Source organism: Pituophis catenifer, unplaced genomic scaffold, assembly GCF_029215685.1.
Source record: "Pituophis catenifer annectens isolate HBS135680 unplaced genomic scaffold, rPitCat1.0.hap2 SCAF_12, whole genome shotgun sequence".
NCBI classification, from domain to species: Eukaryota; Metazoa; Chordata; class Lepidosauria; order Squamata; family Colubridae; genus Pituophis; species Pituophis catenifer.
Genome location: NW_027256892.1, coordinates 23,871,215 through 23,893,211, shown reverse-complemented (window position 1 = coordinate 23,893,211; position 21,997 = coordinate 23,871,215). Strand labels below are relative to the sequence as shown.

Genomic DNA, 21,997 nt, shown 5'->3' with positions numbered 1-21,997 from the left:
AGGTTAGGAGAATCAGGGACTCCAAAACCTTTCCGCAAGTGAGTACAAGTGTTTAAAATACATGTATTTAAAATAGATTTGGCAAGTTTGTTATATTAGTCTGACTATAATGGAAGGAAGAAAAGGCCCATAAACTATCAGCATCTTTAATGACTTCGGATAGAGACAACTAGAAATCCAAATACGTTCATATAAAGTTTTCCTGTGAAACCTAGATATGATACAGAGCAGGGGTCTCCAAACTCGGCAACTTTTAAGACTTGTGGACTTCAACTCCCAGAATTCCTCAGCCAGCACAGCTGACTTGTGGACTTCAACAAAGCTTTGCTGGCTGAGGAATTCTGGGACTTGAAGTCCACAAGTCTTAAAGTTGTCAACTTTGGAGACCCCTGGTATAAAGCAGGCAGATCCTCATTAAAATTTAATTAGCTGTTATGCTGTCTCTGGGAAATGTGCCTTTCCCCTTTTCGCTGAGCTGCAACCTTGTGGCTCTCTCCACCTAAAATATAAAAAGAAAATACTGAGGATTCAATACGAAGCTTAATTAGCCATCATTTCCAACCCTAAGGCAAGTGTTAGTCACCAAGGACCCAGGCTGCCTTATGATTCCTTTGTTTTTCTTACTCTTCCCACAAAGTGCCTTGCTAAAGTTAAAGGGGCCTCTTTCCTTTCCCTCTTCCTAGAGTGGACAGTGTGAGTGCTGGGGATGTCCACAGTGAAGATGAGCTCTTTGATTTCGACATGGAGACTGACCAGCCCAACTGGCAGCAGCTGGTGAGCCGTGAAGTGTTGCTTGGCTTGAAACCATCTGAAATTAAACGCCAGGAAGTGATTAATGGTGAGTTTATGGAGGAGGAGGGTGGAGGGGGAGAGAACCAGAGGAATGCCAATGCTTGGTTGTTTCTTTGTTTTCTGTAACTGAGGTGCTGTGTCCACCCTCAAAATTGCAACGTTGGCTTTCAGTCACATTGTCCAGAGGAAAATTCCTAGGAAGATGAGAGGGAGGTTGGCCTGCCATAGTTCTGAAGGCAGTGCCAATTGTGATATATTTGGGGCCGTAAAGGACAGCTAGAGCATGTCACTTAGATTCTTCTTTATCTAAAAGGGTTTGTTCAATTTTAGTTATTTATTTATTTTATTTTATTAAATTTCTATACCGCCCTTCTCCCGAAGGACTCAGGGCGGTGAACAGCCAGAAGATAAAACACAGAGATACAAAATTTAAAATAGATTAAAATGAATTAAATAATTTGGCTGAATTTTAAAATACCCCATAATTTATCAGATGAAAATTTGTATTTAAAATTTAAATTTAAAAGAGGAAAAGATTTAGACCAGGCCAGTTTGATGAAATAAAAAAGGCTTAAGCGCGCGACGGAAGGTGCGCAGATCCGGGATCCTCCGTATCTCCGGGGGGAGCTCGTTCCAGATTGTAGGTGCCCCCACAGAGAAGGCTCTCCCCCTAGGGGCCGCCAGTCGACATTGTTTGGCCGACGGCACCCGGAGGAGCCCCTCTCTATGGGAGCGTACTGGCCGGTGGGAGGCTATTGGTGGTAGCAGGCGGTCCCGTAGATAACTGTTAGATACGTAGATAATTGTTCAGCAATTCAGGGAATACCTCCTGATATTATTCCGAAGGTGTTATTTATCTGCACATTCTTCATCTAATCTCCTCTCTCCCTTACGAAGACCATCACAACCACTCTTATTTGTTGTCCTTCTTTCCAGAATTATTCTACACTGAACGTGCTCATGTCCGTAAGCTGAAAGTCCTGGATCACTTGTTCTATCAGCGGGTGTCCCGCGAAGGGATTCTGACAGCTCCTGACCTGCGGAAAATATTTTCGAACCTGGAGGATATCCTCCAGCTTCATAGTGAGTGAGGCTGCCTGACTGCTGGGTTAATAAAGCAGTTATCGGAGTGACTAACCCAGAAGGCTTCACCGAGGGTGTCACATCTAAGGCATGAGGGGCTGCCTGGGGTTTTAGGGCCTCAGATTGTGCTGCATAGCTGTTTGTATGTGTGAGAAAGGGTTTTGTTGGCCACTAGAGTAGAGTGGTGCTTGAATCTGTGCTTACTGCAAACTTGTTATCCTGTCTCAGACTTTAAATTAATTCACTCTGTGAGTCAATCACTTATAAAAGCTATTGGACAAAAAGGGTGTATATGAAATAGAGGAGGAACAGAGGAGGAGGAGGAAGATTTTATGGGGCTGATTATTTTTGATTCCTCATAAATATTTTCCAAGAAAATAATCCCACAGAAGATTGTTCCCTTCTACCACATTGAACAGCAAAATAACTTAATACATATTGTATTCTGTTCTATTATATTATAGTATACAATACAGAGAATTATCTTGGTCTAATTGTTAAAAGAACCAGGCTAGAAATCAGGAGGCTGAGTTTTACCCTGCCTTAGGCATGAAAGCCAGCTGGGTGTCTTTGGGTCAGTCATTTTCTCAGCTCACAATGTCAGGTTCATCTGCCAAGGTGGATCAGTCAATTTCTGTCCCAGCCAATGGATCAACCAAGTCTTGTTCTGAAAACAAAGGGGACCCTGCATTGCAGAAAAATGCAGGAAGAAAAGAAAAAAAAACCACTCAGAAGTTGATCCTGAAATGACCATGGGGTGGTTAAATATGATTGGTTTCAGGCAATTGCTTTGGTTTTTCCCAAACCTCTCTCCTTCTTTCTTTTTCTTTGCTACTTAGCTGGACTGAATGAGCAGATGAAAGCAGTGAGGAAAAGAAACGAGACATCCGTAATTGATCAAATTGGAGAAGATTTGTTAACTTGGGTAAACTAAATGTTTGTGTGTGTACATATGAGAAACAACACAAGTTTAGGGGGTTTTTTTCTTCCTCTAAGAATTGAAATGTTTGAGAAATAAAGGATCAGCTGAGCTACAACTCTTATCTTGTCTAGAAATCTATTATCTGAAACTTCCATTCTGAGAGAATTATATAACAGGGGCAGTATTAAAATAGGAAGATTGAGCAGCATGGGGCATGTATTTGCTTCTGCTAAGAAATATCTAGCAGAGTGACTTTCTTATATAATTAACATGTGAATAAGATAATTTAGCTTAAAGGTCACCTTACCTCCTAAAGGAAAAAGAAGAGTACTTGTCCTCTAAAATTTGTTCACAAAGTCAAGAGAGTGCAAAACTTGGAAGTGATAGGAAGACAAAGTTTTTAAGCATTTTGGAGAGTTTCAGGCTATAAGTTCTCACTTTAGGTTTCTGGAGTCAGGTAAGAACATTTAAAATACAAAAGTGCAGCAAGTATTAATGCATTCATCAGGGCATTAGAGAGTTAATCAGGATTTACTAAAAATGAGGCTTGCTGATATTTAGCAGCAATATATTTTGTGACAATTTATCATTTAATCTTGGGAGTTGTACATTAAAGTTGGTTATTTTTCCAAAGTTTGTGTAGAAGAATAGAAAGAAAGAGGCACATGGGTCTTCCCATGAACTGGCTAACACAGAAACATGTCTCGTTCCCAAGCGTCCATCTGCTGTGTAAATAATCGTTCACGCTAGCATTATATCTGCAGTTCATTTATTTTTTTTTAACCTTTTGTACCTGTGGATTCTCATCCCAGTTCAGTGAAGCAGGCGAGGAGAAATTGAAGCAAGCCACGGCTACCTTCTGTAGCAACCAACCTTTTGCTCTTGAGGTGATCAAGTCACGGCAAAAGAAGGACTCTCGCTTCCAGACTTTCGTCCAGGTAAGTATTTGGGGTTTGGCATCTAGCTGATCCTTGTTTTAGGACTGCTGGACATTGGAGGTGAGGACAAAACCAGTCAGTCAGTCTGTCCGTCATTCATTCATTCATTCATTCATTCATTCATTCATTCCATTCCATTCCATTCCATTCCATTCAACTTACATGCTGCCTTTCGCAGCTCGAGGCAGCCCTAGACGACTTATAATAATTAAAATTATACTTTTTTATACAGGTAATCCTTACTTCATTTAGTGGCCATTCAAAGTTTCAATGGCTCTGAAAAAAAAAGTGACTTATGACCATTTTTCACACTTAACGACCGTTGCAGCATCCCCATGATCATGTGATCAAAATTCAGACGCTTGGCAACTGACTCATATATATATGACGGTTGCAGGGTCCCTGGATCATGTAATCACTTTTTGCAACCTTCTGACAATGTTGGTAGGGAACCCAGATTCACTTAACCATATTACTAACTTAAGAACAACAGTGATTCACTTAACAATTGTGTCCCCCCCAAAAAAAAAAAGTAAAATGGCGCAAAACTCACTTAACAAATGTCTTGCTTAGCCACAGAAATTTTGGGCTCAATTGTGGTCATAAATTGAGGACGACCTGTAATTTATAAATTAGAACTGTGCTTAATCTGTTCAGGCATGAGCTATTTTTTGCTATGAATCTTTAATATACTAATCCAGCGAAGGTGGCCTTTGCTCCATTTCAGTATAAGAGCTACCAAATAGCGCCACCCCACCCCACCCCACCCCGCTCTTTAGCTCGGCTCTGTGATGAGCTGGTAGCTCATTCAGATTCATGTTAGCTTCTTGGAGTCAATTTATAGGCTGGAAGACAACCTCCCCTATCTAAGCCTCTGCAGGAAGTGGAGCTCTCCATTTCCAAAATTGAGCTCTTAAAAAAAAAAAAAAAAAGCCTTTCTGAGGCTGTCCTGGTTTTTTTTTAAAAAAAAAAACTGAAGGAGAAAAAAGAATAAATGCCAAGTATCTCACTTGATTTATGAAAGATCTTGGCTAATTTTCTCGGCTCGGTGGTTGGGATTCTAAAATATTATGTACTCTCTACATGACGCGAAAAACTAAGCTACCGTCTCCTGTAAGCCTGCGACTGAGATTGATTGCTGATCATATTAAGTCTGAAATAATGAGCAGTGGAAGCTGTTCCCAGGCTTCACCCTGGACCTTTCCTCTAATTGCCTACTAAAATAGGATTGTTTGCATTTCTGCTTAATCTTGGTTGTACCTTAACTTGTATTTTCTAGCCTGAAACGCAAACCACTAAAACGTTTATAGGGCAGTATCAATTCAGGTAATTATGGTCTTAATAAAAATTACAAATGCACTTCCACTTTTTCCATTTAGGAAGCTGAGAGCAATCCGCTGTGTCGCCGATTACAGCTAAAAGATATTATTCCCACTGAGATGCAACGGCTCACCAAGTATCCCCTCTTGCTGGATAATATTGCAAAGTACTCAGGTACCACGTTTCCCATTTTGTTTGTGGCTGGATTGGGATGTGGCAGTTGCAGAGAACGGTTTGGGTTCAAAATGAAACTCAAATTAACAAATTCTGTCAAAAAATAATTTGTCCCCATTTCAGTACCGCTTCATCTTTCTGAAATTATTTAATAATTTAATATTATTTAATAATTTTAATTATTTTTAAACTCTGTCTTTGTGTTTTTAATTAGGCTGTACACCGCCCTGAGTCCTTCGGGAGAAGGGCAGTATAGAAATAAAATTAATAAATAATAAATAAATAAATAAATTCCCTTATTTTCCTCCAGATGAAGGAGCAAAGTGATGAGTTGTGATTAAAAAAATTAGATTGTTAATGATGAGGCTGGGTATTCATTTTTGCCATTGCCATTCCTCTCTTTTTGCACTCTTATTACCTACAACATTAATGCATGAATTTCACAAAGCATCGATACAAAGTTCAGCTTCATAATTTGCTTTTTAAAAGAAGCTTGAACATGTGGGGTGTTCACATTTTGTCTTAGCAGACAAAAGAATGCCATTTTGTCTGGAGATTGAGTGTGTGTGCGGTTATGTGTTTCATTATTATTGTTTCACATTTCACCCATTTCATTTTTTAGAGCAACCTTTAGAGAAGGAAAAAGTGAAGAAAGCAGCAGATCATTGTCGGCAGATTCTCAATTTTGTGAACCAAGCTGTCAAAGAAGCCGAGAACAAGCAGGTAAGAAGAGGCAGATGTAACTCGGTTTTCAAAAACTGAAGGGGATTATTGGCTGCGAGGGCGGGGTTATGGTTTTAAAGATGAGAAGGAGTCTCTGTCTATGTTTTGTTTTAAAGGGATCCCAGAGTGACTAATTGTTGCTTGCCTTCAACTGACTTGAATTTGTTTTTTCTCAATAGCATTTGGAGGACTATCAGCGGCGGCTTGATTTGTCCTACCTGAAGCAGGTGGAGGGCCCTTTGCTGGATGAATTCAGGGTGAGTGGAAGAAAGAAGAGCGGGATCCTGAAATCTGATAAGCATTCAGAAATATACTTTGTTGTTCTTTTTGCTTCTGTTTCTACCCAATTGTATTGCCTCCAGTGTTTGGATTTTAAGATACTGCAAAGGAAAAAGAATAAAAAATTATACATATATACAGACCAGGGGTAAAATGCTCTTACCTTTGCTACCGGATCGGAAATGTGAACGCACGCGCCTCTTCTGCGCATGTGCAGAGGGTAAAAAACAGGACATGATGACGTCCCAGCTAGTGGGCAGAGCCTCCCGCCGCTGGCCCTACCGGCTCGCACGAGCCGGATAGATCCAGACGGATTTCACTGCTGACACAGACGGACCTGGATTTATCAGCAAGCTGGATCAGGCTATATAAAATGAGAATTATTGTCTAGAAAAGGAGGCTTGAAAGGGAAATATGAAGTCCCTTCTTGTCTCTCTTCTCAGGTTAGAATTCTTTGGTCCAAAATGACCTCCCTACGATAATTACAAAGTGAAATAGTCAAAACCACTCTTTGCCTTTTTCTATGAATAAATAAGATAGTGAATAGGTATTAAAAGATCTCTGATATTGGTTCCTCAAATTTGTAATGGTGGTCCTTCTGATAAATATTTTGAATTTTACAAGCAGCGACCAGAAAAGTAGTTACAACACTAAAACACCTAGTAAGAAGTAAAATACAATAAAAGCAACAAAACACCCAAGGACCTACCAATCAAAATGGATAATTTTTATTTTTATTTTTTGCTCTTTTTTGGTAGAATTTAGATCTAACGAAGAAGAAAATGATTCATGAAGGGCCTCTGACTTGGAAGGTGAATCGTGACAAAACTATTGGTACGTTGTTATCTGTTCTTTTCATTGAGACTTGTAGGACATCGGGGGAAATTACATGAGGATGTTATGTAATTTCCTTAGAGCTAATTAAGCAATGAGTATTTTGAAATGAGTCGGAAGATAATAAAGACCGCAGCGGTTTTCAATCTGGTTCTCAGAATTACAGATGGGTCTAAAATGCTTTGTATGCCTGGCTGAGAAATTTTATGGCTTATTATTGCTTCTGCTTGGGGTGCAGCCTTCGATAACTACAAGGTAGAAATAATAGCCCATTTCCGTTTTTTCTCCTACCACTGCAGATCTCTATACGTTGCTCTTGGAAGATATTCTGGTATTGTTGCAGAAGCAAGATGACAGACTGGTGTTGAGATGTCACAGCAAGATCCTGGCTAATACAGCCGATAGCAAGCACACATTTAGCCCTGTTATTAAATTGAACACCGTCTTGGTTCGCCAAGTGGCTACAGGTTAGTAGGGCTGAGAAGGTTAAGCAATTCTAACGCTGTTTTGAAAAAAAAAATGGTGCTATCTAATCCAATCATTGCCCTGGGGGTCTAAGGATGGGATTCAGGGAAGAATAGCAGGTTGAAAACCATTGCTCATTAAGAAAAACCTCGGTGCTTCTCTCAAGCATCTAGCTGACCCTCAATTTTCCGACAGAATGCTCTCTGGGCAGTTGAGTCTAAATTGGAACTTTTCAGGCTGTATGGATATCATTATGATGTCTGGTCGATCCAGAGAAGTGTATTCTCCAGTAACAGCCTCATGTCAGTTGGTGAAGGTAATATAATGGACTGCTGTTTCCATACCCTGGATGGAAAGGAGCATATCAGGCCAAGTATCTCTTACCAGTAAAGGGAGAATATTTGTAGCTCAGGGTTGAAACGAGGGTCTTTGGTGTTCTCTCTGTGCTTGGTTGTTTTCTTGCAGACATTTCATTGCCCAAACTAGGTAACATCATCAGATCACTGATGATGTTATCTGGTTTGGGGTAATAAAACCCAAGGATTCCCCCTCCCCCCCAAGTGTCTGTTAATTGAAGTTGAAACACAAATAGGTAACACCACAAGACAATGGTTCAATCCATACACACAGAGCTGCAAACAGGGCTATAGTAAAATCTATGTAGTTTGGTTACCATCTTGTTGGCTATCTGTGACTTCAGTCTGCTGCACTTCAGATTTTTTGGGGGAAAGGTCCTAGGAGAGTAATATTCTTGTGGCTTTCTCCTCCCCTTTAGATTTATACTTAATAGAAGCAGCCCTGTTTGAATCCAGTTAAATAAAAGTGCTCGCCAGAATTGACTACTCTTAAAAAGCTGACTTACCCAGTTTGGGAAAAGAGCCTAATTAGGTTCCATACCGAAGTTGTATAATTGATTTTCCAGCAAATAGTGTAATAGATGCTGTAATTAAACCTCTGACCTGCGAGAGGTAAAGTGTGAGAATTGCTGCTTCATTCCTTTGGGCTAAGATTAAAGCAGTGGCTAATTTCAGCTATTTGGTTTCTAGTGGATTAAAACATAATCAGTCTTAGATATTTGAAGAACTTAATTTATATTAGTAGCATCCATAAGGAGCTCTGATATTGACTAGTGACAAAAATGGGAGGACGTAACTTTTTCATAGAACTTTATACAAATAGAAGTGAACTGTATTGTCCTTCCTATCCTACCTGTTTGACGATCCTTCATGCAAAATGGCCCACCTCAGTCACGACACCTGTGCTAGCATTTACTCGACCAAGGATTGATGCAGGAAATACAACATTGAGAGTCATACTTGAGCAAAGAAGTATATTGAAGAGCCACATAACTTCTTCCCAATTTAAGAAACCAGAATTTAAAAAACCCCAGGATTATTAAACCTCAGTTAATTAGTTGAGTAGTTACAGCATGGCTGCTTTTCTGTGTGGAATTATTTCTTATAACTCTGTATACTATATTCTTGAGTGAAGTTTATAGATAAGAAATGACATTTCTTATCATTTCTTTATCTGCATATTTTACCCAGTGGATAAGAACTAGTTAAGAGCATTTTACAAAACAGTCTGAACACGCCAACTGTTGGAAAAGCTGATTGAGGGAAAGGGGGAATTGTGTTCTATCAGTTCAACCTATGCAACTGAAGTCCATTCTAAACTCATGTAGTTACTGCAACAATTACTGTCTTCTTCTCAACCGTATCTGATATACAAAGCTGAATTCTAGTAAATCAAAAGACGACAGAGGTTCTATCAGCTTTAACTTGTTCTTTGTTTCTCCAGATAATAAAGCATTCTTTGTCATTTCCATGTCGGAAAATGGAGCCCAGATTTATGAACTGGTGGCACAGACAGTTTCTGAAAAGACAGTGTAAGTCGGCTTGGGAAAATGCAGACTATTTATCAGTTGTTAAGGAGGAAAATAAATCTTGTGTTCCAAATCTGTGAAGGAGCTTCCCTCTAGAAGTTGTAAGGTTTTTTTTTTTTTTACAGGACTCTTTGAGGTTTCTTCCTCCCATTATGGCATATAAAGTCATCTTTTTCTCCTGCTGATAAAAATGGAGCATTAGATTTGAGGAGATTTAACCAAGAAACAAAACTGAGGTCCATGTAACATTCCACATTTAAAGTCAACCTGAATTAATAACATACTAATCAACAGCAGGGCTTCTCAAAACATGTCATAGGAAATATTTGTAGGCTTTAGTAAGTTACATAGAGCCATCTGTCATTAGGCAAAATGTTGGACAGTTTGTGTTTCTGCTGTTATTGGGGAAGCAGGACAGAAAGGATGCCCTTGCCCTATGTTCTGCTAAAGTTTTAAATCTCAATTAGTTCAAGAAGAGCATCCAAAGTATGAAAATTGGGGATATGGCCCTATTCAGTTTCAAGCAGAAAAGGGACTTCAAAGCGATGTAAGCACCCTCATTACACCAAGGCCACACATACGTAGAAAAAGACACAGTACCTTAAATGGAGCACTGACAGGAGTAGAGCTTGTGCCCATCTCTCAGGAGACAGGGAAGAAGATGTATTTTGGACAAATTTCTTTATATTTGCATTATTATAGATGGCAGGACCTCATAGTACAGATGGCAGGAACCGTCAAAGTTGGAAGAGGCAGAAATGTAATTCCATTGCCACAATCGGGACCATGCGAGTAAGTTGGGGTGGGGTGGGGGAAACCCCGTATGTGTGAACAAAAAGAAATTTTGATTGGTGTTTAATTCCATAGATAGCCTGTAACGAAGCAGGGTCTTCCTTTTAAAAAGACGCAACTTATGAGTGAGGATTTCAGAGTGATTGATTTGTTTTCCTTCTTTGGCTTTCAGGGAAGACCATGAGGAAGAAGATGACCAGCATAAATTGAAGGAAGAACAGACGAGCCCAGATAGCAGCAAACAAAGCCCAGGTAAAAGCTAAGGGCAGATTTCAATGCACTGCTGATTATGCTGGAGAGCTTGAAGACTTCCTTGATTGAAATGAACCTTTCTGGAAAATTACCTTAGACAGGGTATGGTACAGAATTCTGCAGAGATATGTTTCACTTTTTTCTTCAAGAGACTCAGTAGTCAATGGTACATTAATACTTTTTTATATTCTGTTTGACATCACATTCCCTGCCTCCAAAGATTTGGAAGTCCATAAATATGTAAGTTCTGCCGTTTGAGCTGTCACTCCAAAAGAAGAGCTAATAAAATTTAAACTATGCGACAAAGAGAATGCTTACTTACTCATGCTTATGCTTTTTTTTAAACTCTCGTGTTCATTTTGGCATTTGGTTTGTTCATTAGATAAAGATTTGGGGCTGAAGACTCCGTCTCCTTCAGTGACCATGTCTGAGAAGTCAGAAGAGGAAGAACTTCTGGAAGCCAACAAGCAGTTTGGAGAAAAACTACCAACTGACCTACTGATTAAAGAGTCACCCGAACATTACAGCCAAAGTAGTCCAGAGCTCTCATTCCAAGCTTCAGAAAATCGATGGGCGTTGGATGCACTAAGAAACTGTAAGTAATTGAAGGTACATGAATCTGAAATTTTGAAATAGGTAGAAATTTTGTCTGATGGATTTAGAGGTATATCTGTTGCCTCTTGAACAAATGAAGATAACCTGCCTTTCAAACATCGGGTAACAGAAAATCAGATTATCAGGCTATGCCTATATTCCAATGATAACACCAGTGTTGTGCTTAGACTGTTTTCCAGTTTGGCTTAGCTTTCCCTAAATTAAGTGAAAGGTGACTGGACCCCTAACTTCTCTGACCCCTGGCCATTTGACTGAAGGCTGATGGCAGTTAGTGGAGAAATCTGACTTCTGTCTTCCAGTTCCTAGGGCAAAAGCAGTGAGAGCCGATGGCTCCTTCCCAAGGGCTTTGGGCTCCTGCCTCTTGACTGACGCCTTCAAGAAGAGAGAATAATTGCCAGGACTTTACTTTGACGTTCTCGCATTTCCTTTCAGTGGGCTTATTGAAGAAATTACTGATGCAGCAGCTTGGCATGTCTGAACAAGCATCCCTTGAAGACTGGCATCCTTTTTCTGACCATAGAAGAGATCTGCCAGGGGCCCCTGAGGAGAACATTGTCAAGAGAGGACTTCAGTACTCAGATAACGATGACACTACCCTGTCTGGGCCTGGAAGGACACCCACGGGGACAAAGACAAATGACTTTGAACTTAGTTGTGATAAATGGCCTTCGAACGAATTGGTATCCCCAGGGGACCCTGTGTTGCATGGCGGGCAGTTGATGGACCCCTTGAGAACAAACCCAGAGCCCCCAGCCAAGGAACTGGAAGGAGGAACCAGTGCTGCGGATGATGGTGGGGAGCACTTTTTTGATGCTCAGGAAGCTCACGGTGAAGAGAACCCATCAGAAGGTGACGTGGCAGATGGGAAGGAGGTCGAAGAGGTGCAGCTACGGATCTCAGGTGAGTCAATTCACCAGGGTACAAATTTGAAACTAACAACTGAGTTATAAAAGCTCCTGGGTGTTGTTGGGAAGGATGATGGAGTGCTTCTGAGCCATGACAGAACTTAAAAGAGTATCTGCTAAATGCTGAATTCTCTCATTAAGCGTGTTCCTAGTAATCGGAGTTTCTCTGGATATGCTTGAAATGCATTGGGAGAGAAATAAGCAATAGAATTTGGAGGTGTGGTGTCGGGTTCCATCCGTTGGCTATCTTATCATGGTTGGACCTTTTCCCTCTGATCTTTTGGAGCAATAAAAGGCTGATTAAATCCAATTAGAGCTTCATCACTGTAAGCTATCAAGAAGGGAGTGGACTGCCATATGTCAAAAATGGTGTCGGGTCTGCTTGGGCGGGGGGTTGGACTAGATGACCTACAAGATCCCTTAATCTGTATATGTGTGTGTGTGTGTGTGTGTATGTGTATATATATATCTGTATACACCCCTTCTGTCCACCCGAAATCCCATTCAGATTGCCACTTCCCCTACATGGCACACGCTTTTAAGAAACTGCACATTTTTTCCATAAGCGGTGCCTCTCTTTTCTTCCAGAGCAAGGGCAAAGTGTGGCGGGAACTAGTTGACAGTGGAAAAGCTTTGTAACAGAGCAGCAAAAGTGTGTTGAGAAAGGAAGTTTGCACGAGGCACACAGACACAGATAGATCGGGTTATATGCTCCCCCAAGCCATTTATTTGCTGGAGCTGTTCATAAATGGGGGGCCACTAAGGTTGTTCTCTTTCCAGGAAATTATTTGATCCTCGATGGATATGGCACAGTACAGGAGAGCTCCACCGACGAAGAGGTACCTTCGCTCGTTCTACAGTGCACTGCAGACAAAAGCACAATGGACTCTGCCCACCAGCTACCTAGGTCTCGGGATGGCCAGCCAGTTACAGCCAGCTCACCATTTGCAGAGGAATTGCTGGCCTCCCACTGGCAAGCTGCCAAGGAATCCAGTTCAGAGGCGTTAAGGGCTTCCTTCTCTGTCGAGTCGCGTACCCTGATGATGCGTTACATCCAGAACATAGAGGCCAGCCTTCAGCATTTGAAGGTAGGGTGTTCTCGTTTAAATGGAGGATCTTTGAGCTGTATATATCCTTTAAAAAAAAAAAATGGCTAGATTTTAAAGAATTGGAGATTAAGAGGCTTGTGGGGAGTATGTCACCCAGAGAGGTATGTTTATCTTCTTGACTGATTTTCACAGTATCTTTTCAAACTAATGTTCAGTTCTGCCCTATAAATTCTAAAACCAGGAGAATCAGACGTTCTCCAGAATACATATATATATATTGGCTGGGTTGTTCAAGATTAAAGATTTGCCCTAGATTTTGGAGACAGAGATGAAAAATGAAAACCTTGGAATAACCCTGAGGAAGAGAAGCTTCCATGTTTGGAGAATGTGAATGAATATTAGGAATGACTTCTAGAAAAGAACTGCATTGTACAGTTTAAAGTTTAGAAGACTGAAATGTAAAGGTTGAAACCAGTGTTGATTTATCAAAGCCAAGGTGTTGAAACTTCTTGAGCCAAAATTAAACAAAACCCTATTCAAGTCTCAGAGGCTCAAAAAGAGATGAGTCAATATTTTATTTAGAGGAATCTAGCAGAGCCGACAGTACTAAGATCAGACAGAAAGATTTGATGTGAGCATAGTGTCCTAAATGGAAGAGTTAGTCGCCACCTTATAAACAGATTCTTGCCTAACTTTGGCTTTAAGAATTTGTGTTGTGCACTCAAAACACCAAACATTTATTTCAAGATAGCCATTCGGTGCTCTCTAGTGTCCAATCTTCAAAGTTGTCTTTATTAGTTTTCGCAGTATATAAATAAAGGATTTTCCCCTGACAAAGGATCTTTTTCAATTAGCTTCGGAGGTTTAAATCAAGCCCCTCTGAGCAACAATAATCATCCTTTTGCTGCATATTCTCCCCCCCCCTTTTTTTTTTTTGATACAAATCTTTAAACTTGTATAGGTAAACGTTTTTTAAAGGATTGAAGGAAACTCACCCAGTGATTTCAATAAAACTTGCCAATCTGAAAGTTCTCAGTCTTTAAAAAAAAAAAAAGCCAAGTCATAGGGGAAAAATTGAATCCAAAATGATGAAAAGTTGAGCTTTGGTTGAATTTAAAGTCCATGGAGGCAATATTAGCTACTATAAGCATAATCCTGATTCCCAGCCAGTGACCCCAAAAAAAATGCAGTTCCTGGTGTCTGCTCACAAAGAGAGAGGGAATATTAGAATTAGAATTAGAATTTTTTTATTGGCCAAGTGTGATTGGACACACAAGGAATTTGTCTTGGTACATACGCTCTCAGAATAGAATAGAATAGAATAGAATAGAATAGAATAGAATAGAATAGAATAGAATAGAATAGAATAGAATAGAATAGAATAGAATAGAATAGAATAGAATAGAATAGAATTCTTTATTGGCCAAGTGTGATTGGACACACAAGGAATTTGTCTTGGTACATACGCTCTCGGTGTACATAAAAGAAAAGATACGTTCATCAAGAATATGCTTCACAAAGTACATGTGGGTAACCTTGCAATTTCTCCTTGCTCTGGAGGGGTTTTGGCAGTCTGCATCCCTTTTTCAAGCAGCGTTTTTGGCCACCACATGTTTCTCCAGAGTAGTTCCCCACGGCAGTTCATCAGAATCTCTTTCAAGTGTATACGATGAATTGTGTTTTTCAGGAAGTGGAGGAAAACTACGCTGCTCTTCAGCATCGGCTGTCTGGCTCCATCACCACAGATGAGCATTCGGGTATGCCTGTCCTATTCCTCAGATAGCTGATCTGATAGTAAAGTAACGTCTTAATTATTTGTAGGATTTAGCTCCAAGGGAAGCTACTGTGTGATGCTTGTTGAATTCTTCAGTTTTCATGACACTTAATTTTTTTTTTTAAAAAAAAAAACTGGTTACAAAACATTATGAATCAATGCCTAGTTGTGTTGATTGCGCATTTCTGGCCTGGCGTCCTCTCTGCTCAGCATTTTCCCTTTTGCTAACGTCTACTTGTGTCCCTGTGTAAACAAAGATGCCCAGTCTAGGACTCCCAAAAGTCTTTGTTGCCACATTTTTATAAGGTGCATTATTAAACACATTGCGTCAGGGATAAACATGGTGGCAACAATTTAATCTTATTTAAATGTTGATCAAACAAAATTTAATTTAATTTGTGGAGAGATGTCCTTGGCGTGCCATTTAAAGGCCAAGTGTAGTCCCTCAGCCTGGAAAAGGTTGCACACCCCTTAATTAATGGAATAATTGCATCTAAAGAACCAGGGTTTTTTTGGGGGGGGAGAGAAATGGTTCCAAAGTCTTTCCAGAAATTTTGACCCAAGTTTGGAAATCAGTAAAAATGATTTTATCTATTCAGTTCTCAGAACTGAAGAAGCTTCTTGGATGAGAAACGAAATGCTTTCAAAGGAAAAAAAAAAAAAACCCAAGAAAGTCCAGTTGCCTGTTGGTGAAACACCTTTTGGGACAACCTGCATGATTGAGACTCTTCATAGACATCCCTGGTGGTTTTCTTTTCAGCACTTCTTTTCTGTTTCTATTTTTGTCCTCAGATAAAAGTTAATCGCCTTCTTGCCAATCGCTGGAGATTGGACGGAGCCTTCTGCCTTGAATCAGCCTCAGCCGGCCTCTGCCTGGACTCTTTTGGCCTTAGGCCTCTTTCAATGGACCCTTAATCGGGAGGGGGCTCCACATAGTGGAGAAGGGGGCAGTTTTTCCTTTGAGGTGTCTGCACTAGCCTTTCAGGGAGAGGGGGGTGATTTTAGTTCCCCTCCTCTTGCTACCAGAAAATTCTTTTTGATTCCAAACAGAGGAAAAAAGAGGAACAGAAAGAAGAAACCAAATGTATAAAGTTCTGGGTGTAGGATATAAAAAAAATGTATCTATACATTAAAAAAAAAATCAATGTATTTATTTGACTTCATTCCGTGTACTGAAAGCACACTTTAACTTGTATTTTATTTTGCTTTTTTTTTAAAAAAAAAAAATGATAGTGCCAGTTTGCTAGGTTCCCAGCATCTTTCTTCTTCTCCTGAACCCTTACTCTGAGTTGTGTGTGTGTGTATGTGTGTGTCTTGATTTTCCCCCTGGATTCTGCCAACAATAACCCCTTCCTCAGAAAGGGGTTTTTTTGTGTGTATGTGTGGAGCGAAATCTAGCAGCAGGCAGGGCAGCCTTTCTTCTTGCGCACTAGGTAGCCAGGGAAGGATTTCAAATTGGCAATTTCTCTTTGGGGGAGGGGGAGAATGCCTCTATTTTTCCTGTATTGAGTTAAAGAGAGATAAGGAACAGAATTCGGGAGCTGTGTTCCTTGGCCAGGTACTGATTTTATGGTGACTTCCCTTTGAAAGCAACAGCTCGATATTTGTAGCTTGGGATGGGGAGTGGGGGTGGGTATTTTGCCAGTTAAGAGAAAGCAATACATTTGTCAGAAATTCCTGAGGCTACCATGTTTCTAATGAACTGCGAGGAGTAACTGCTGTGGAAGTTAGCCACTAAGTTTGGAAGGTAGGGGTCAGAATTGTTCAGTATCCAGAAGTGTGCCTTACTGACTGGTGTGGGTAGTAGTAGACCAAGGGAAACCTAGCTTGGAATAGTGCTATTTTTTCCCCCCTTTTTATGCAAAAAAAAATTGCTCTGAAATCACACTAGGAACGTCTGCAGTAGAAGAATCAGAGAAACAGACAGCACCTCTGGTGGTATAATCTCAATGCAGGGCTGATACCCTGATGGAGCTGGGCCTTTTCAAGCTTTATAGAATTGATGGAGAAAATTAAGACACTAAGTGGGTTGTCTGCTTTGGGTAGTTTTTCCATCTCACTTGGAAAAAAGTTTATCTCTGTGCCAGCTGTCCAATCCTTGGCCCTTTCTTTTTCCTGGCAAAACAGCTCTAAATGTGCCAAATTCTAGAAATCCCTTTAATGCAGGGGTCTCCAACCTTGGCAACTTTTAAGACTTGTGGACTTCAGCTCCCATAATTCTGGGAGTTGAAGTCCACATTCCTTAAAGTTGCCAAGTTTGGAGACCCCTGCTTTAATGTTTTAAAATGATGCTGAATGCACTGTAAAGTGTAGAATATCTTCTTTCTTCTTCTTATTTTCAGCATGAATGTCATAGAATATGCTCCATAAATGCAGAGAAACATTTTCCGCCCTTGCCAGGAATCCAGATCCATTTCCACTTAACAGGGAAGAGCTGTAAGAGCAGGAACTATTTTTGAATCCTCACCCCCTTACCCCTTCCCTAATATTTCCAATCAAAAGTACTGGTGCATATTGAAGGCAGGAACTTCCTACTTGTCTGGGTCACAAAGTATTTGGGTCTGAAGCCACCAGCCACTCAAAATTCTTTTCAGTTTCTTGTTATCAGGGCCCGCCTGCTGATTCTCGGTTCTAAACTTCTCCCTCCTAAAATTCCAAGCAATTCCCAAAATGGAAAATTTATGTTCAGAAGATCCGACCCGTATTACAGATGATCCTGTTTTTAAAAACATTTCTCTATTTTCAAAGGTGTTTCTAGTCACTTCTAGGCGAGATGGGGCCGCAAAGAAAGTCTAATAAATAACATTTTTCCTTGGTCCCTGAACCGTGACATTTTCACCTTCCCATGCTTCGGTTCCACATCCGTGGAGCCATAGGAAGTCAGATCCAGATAGATGTAGATCTTTTCCTAATATAAGTAGGTGAAGGAGCCAGAAATAGGTAAATTCTTGTTGACACTTGGATGCCACCAGTGGTGGGTTTGAAAAATTTTTACTACCGGTTCTGTGAGTGTGGCTTGGTGGGCGTGGCATGGCTTGGTGGGCGTGGCAGGGGAAGGATACTGTCAAATCTCCATTCCCACCCCACTCCGGGGGAAGGATACTGCAAAATCCCCATTTCCTCCCAATCAGCTGGGACTCGGGAGGCAGAGAATAGATGGGGGTAGGGGCCAGTCAGAATTTTTACTACCGGTTCTCCGAACGACTTAAAATTTCCGCCACCAGTTCTCCAGAACTGGTCAGAACCTGCTGAAACTGACCTCTGGATGCCACTTTTTACAGATATTGTGGCAAGACCAGTGTCCAATCCTCTGCCATACCTCTGCCACAGAGGTACCTCTGCTCAGCATCCTGAGAAAGAGAGAGATGGGGTCAGGATGCCCAAAGGCTCTGCCAAGCAGATGAAGGGCTTGTTTGACCTCTACAGAGGACAGATCATTTGCCTTCTCCCCCCACCCTTCCTGGAGAGCAAAGCAGAGTCCTGTGTTCTTGTCTTTCTGGCGGTTTCTTTGTATCGTATGTGTGTGTGTGTGTTTTGTCCAAGGCTTCTCTAGGCCACCTATTACACAATTTCCCGTTAAGGGCATTATTATTTTATGATAAGAAAGAGAAGGTAGTGAGAAATGGGGATCACCAACTGCTTCCAGCCTCATGACTCTATGCGATAGTAGACTATCGCAGGAGATTGTCCCTCGCGCATCTACTGTACAACAGGCCCCGAGCACAGATCCATTTTTATGAAAAGGGTCAACCCTAAAAAAATGCACTTTGTGGGATTCCTATTGGTGTTGGAACTTTTGGATCCTTAATGTTCTAGAACAGCCATGAGGAATTCCAGCCAAAGAGACTTTCCCTGTCTTTCCCTACTGGTTGTGATCATGTCTTCCTTGGGCCCATTTTTTTTCCTTCCTTCCTTCCTTCCTTCCTTCCTTCCTTCCTTCCTTCCTTCCTTCCTTCCTTCCTTCCTTCCTTCCTTCCTTCTTTTTCTCACTTTCACCACCCTTGGCTAGCTGAAAATAATATAAGCGATGAAAGACTTCTTTTTTTTTTTTAACCAGAGAATATTACGTCGTTTATGCTACCATCATATTTAGGATGTCTTTGTTTTTAACCTGGATTTATTGGACTAGCATATTGGAATTTGGGCTGAAGAAGGCAAACTCTGAATCTGAAGACAGCTTCCTTCCCTCCTTGGTTTGCATGTCCTTTGACCGTACACCCAAGACGAGCGTTTCTGAACTTTTGGCAAGTTTAAGACATCTGGATTTTTTAACTCCCAGAATTCCCCAGCCGGCATTGCTGCTGGGGAATTCTGGGAGTTGAAGTCCACACGTCTTAAAGGTTCAGAAACATTGCCCAAGGTGAAGAGAGTTGGAGGATTCTGACGGGATGGTGGATTGCTTGGGCTTACTTAGGGTTGTCCCGAGCCAGCAGAAGTTATAGATACAATTCATAAAAAGGATTCTGTTTTTCCAATCCTTCCGTATTTTGCAGCGATGGTGCTACAATCTGCCAGATACCGCTCAGTAGCTCTGAGTTTCTCCGCTTCTTACTTCCCAGTTGACTAAATCAGCACTGAGCAGCCACATCTCAAGGCCTGGCAGACTGTTCCATTTTTAATTTTTTTTTTTCTCCCATGGCCACACCGATGGTTGAAAGAGGCTGAAAATAAGGATTCCCGGTCCTGCCTTGGGGGTCTGCTTAGAGTGACCCATTCTAACCCCTCAACCCTCTACCAGCAACTCTGTGACTTGCCTCGCCGCCTGTGTAGACGCGATCTTGTCACTGATTCACAACGAGACATTGTGCAGGAGACAAAATCGAAGTCAGATTGTCTTCACTCGGTTTTTTTGGGGGTAGGGGGGTTTACCTTTTGCATAACCGTCCTCTCTCGCTGCCTGCCAATTTCTCCCCCCCGATCTACCCTTGAGAGTAGGAATGGCAAGAAATAGGATCGCTTGATGGAGTGAGAGAAAGGTCATAACGGTTCCTGCATTGCTTTGGGATGTCGGATATTCTTGACGGTTGTGCCGAGAAAATATTGATAGCTTCTGAGAAAAAAAGAGACCCTTAACAACTAAAGTGCAAAGAGAGGTTGCGGAGGTGAAAGACCCATACAGTATTATCTTTTACTCTGCCATATGTCAGGATAACTTTTTTTGTTTGTTTGTTTGTTTCGGTAGAAAAAAAAAAACCTACTTTATTTGTGCTGCTTTCCTCATCTAGAATCTCAATGCCGGTTGTACATTTGATGAGTGAATTGCATCTCCCTCTCCTCTCTCTCTCTCTCTCTTCCATTCCAAAGAAGTCCCTTCTTGCTGTTGTTCCCCTCTTCAGCACCCCACCCCACCCCACCCCCGGCACCAATTTATAGGCAGATGCTGTGGAAAAGGATTCTGCAGCTGGAATGTTACTCTGCTCTTCTGTTTTTTGTTTTGTTTTTTTTTAAAAAAAAATGGAATTGTTTGTTGTAATGCTCCAACTGCTAGAACTGTATTTTATTTGCTTGCCATGCATTTACTCCTTTTAACAGATTCTGCTTTTAAGGAAAAAACACAAGACTGCAATCTGAAAATACTCTTTGGAAAGGAAAATGCAAAAACCAACCAACCAACCAACAAAAGGACAACAACAATAAGACAGATTGAATATCCTGTATTTTTAACTGATCATGTTTGAATGTCTAAGGAAAAGAAAGAAAAAAAAAGAATTTATTGTTCTAATTATCCAGATGTATGTATGTTTGTAAAATAGCTCTTATTAGCTGATAAGGTTGTATGTTTTTGGAACAAAATATTGATCATTAAAAAAAGTATTGAGTTTTGTGGGTGTTTTTTTTTTTTTTTTTTTTTGTTTTGTTTTTTGGATTTTGAGAAACCTATAATTAAAGCATTCATATATCAGTAAATAAGGTCAAAAGAGCCAACATTTGACTCTGTTTTTCATGTGGTTTTAGAATTTGACAGCAGCAGCTGTCACGGGCATTATTGACAGGCAAATAAATTGGTTGTAACTCAGTACAATTTACCTTTCTGAGTCAGCAATACAATTATGAAACATGGTTATTTTTTTTTTTTCCTCTCCCAGTGTCAGGGCTTAATAATAACACATGGAATAGCTGAATAGCTGGATGGTACAGCACATTTCCCAAGTCTCAAGGTCACTTCTCTGCATTTTGATCTTGAAAGTTCCTTGTTGCATTGTAAGCTGAGAAGACTTTTAAGTCTTAAGAACTGCTGACCCACAAGAACAGACAGAAGGTTTCCAAACTAGGCTGACAAGGTCATTCTCTTCTGGTGCATTTGGTATCATCTTCGGTTTTGTGGACCACCATTTCCAAAAGAGACCGGGAGATAACAATTTGAGTTGGATCAGTGGTGGAATTCAGCCAGTTCACACCACTTTGGGAGAACCATTTGTTAATTTTTCGAGCAGTTTGGCAAACTGGTTGTTGGAAGAAATCATTAGGGCAGAGAACCGGTTGTTAAATTACTTGAATCCCATCACTAAGTTGGATTCTCGGGTTCTTTTTAAGGCAAAGAACTTGTCAGAATACTTTATTCTGGCTTCCATATTTATGGGCAGTGAGTGGGGTGGACACATTCCAATTAGGAACTGGGCCACAACAACCCATATGGCTAATTTTTGTTTTTCTGAAGAACCTTCTGAGGTCATTTTGGAGTCCAGAGGTATTCCGGGCATTAAAAATGATGCTGGAGTTTTGCAGCATTTTTTAATTTTCCCCAGTTCTAATTGCCTCTTCAAGCAAGAAAAACCAAGCCATAAGATTAATTGGAGTAATAAAACATGCATATTTTATCCACTTTGTGTATTAGCTGTGCAAATCATTTTATTTACACGTATCAATAGATGGCTAATATGATGCTATATTTATTCGTCTAAACAGGATGTTCAGAAGAGAGGAAAAAAGATCCACAGAATAAATTGTTCTCCCCTCTTCCCCCTCCCACCCAAAGCAATTTCAAAAGAAAGAGTAGCCCAAATATGGAGAAAGGACAGAATTAGGCATGTATGACAAACTAGGGACACCGTCGATTCAAGGACAGTCTAGTAGTTTGCTTGCAAGCACAGCACGTTGCCCTGAAACGTAAGGAATGACAGTCCTTTAAAATTTGCAAGATCTGGGTGTCGTTTTGGATATAACTTTGCCACAAAGTCAAGGTCCTTTGTCAACT

The 21,997-nt window shown here is 40.7% G+C and overlaps 1 protein-coding gene across 3 annotated transcripts in view; it reads left to right on the top strand.

The window, feature by feature from the left end:
* Positions 1–20,626, top strand: part of ARHGEF12 (Rho guanine nucleotide exchange factor 12) — a 66,576-nt gene extending 45,950 nt beyond the window's left edge. For 2 of the 3 annotated variants that reach the window (XM_070952533.1, XM_070952532.1), the window contains exons 24-41: positions 3–38; positions 684–838; positions 1,729–1,875; positions 2,715–2,800; positions 3,610–3,735; positions 5,115–5,229; positions 5,852–5,952; positions 6,132–6,209; positions 6,990–7,065; positions 7,365–7,532; positions 9,331–9,418; positions 10,118–10,207; positions 10,380–10,459; positions 10,842–11,054; positions 11,507–11,974; positions 12,760–13,067; positions 14,716–14,785; positions 20,335–20,626. In XM_070952533.1, the coding sequence (XP_070808634.1) occupies positions 3–38; positions 684–838; positions 1,729–1,875; positions 2,715–2,800; positions 3,610–3,735; positions 5,115–5,229; positions 5,852–5,952; positions 6,132–6,209; positions 6,990–7,065; positions 7,365–7,532; positions 9,331–9,418; positions 10,118–10,207; positions 10,380–10,459; positions 10,842–11,054; positions 11,507–11,974; positions 12,760–13,067; positions 14,716–14,785; positions 20,335–20,480 (2,551 nt within the window). In that variant the 3' untranslated portion in view covers positions 20,481–20,626. Of the gene's footprint in view, positions 1–2; positions 39–683; positions 839–1,728; positions 1,876–2,714; positions 2,801–3,609; positions 3,736–5,114; positions 5,230–5,851; positions 5,953–6,131; positions 6,210–6,989; positions 7,066–7,364; positions 7,533–9,330; positions 9,419–10,117; positions 10,208–10,379; positions 10,460–10,841; positions 11,055–11,506; positions 11,975–12,759; positions 13,068–14,715; positions 14,786–15,594 lie in introns of all 3 variants that reach the window. The other variant, XM_070952534.1, reaches the window with a different exon arrangement.
* The last annotated feature ends 1,371 nt before the right edge of the window (positions 20,627–21,997 follow it).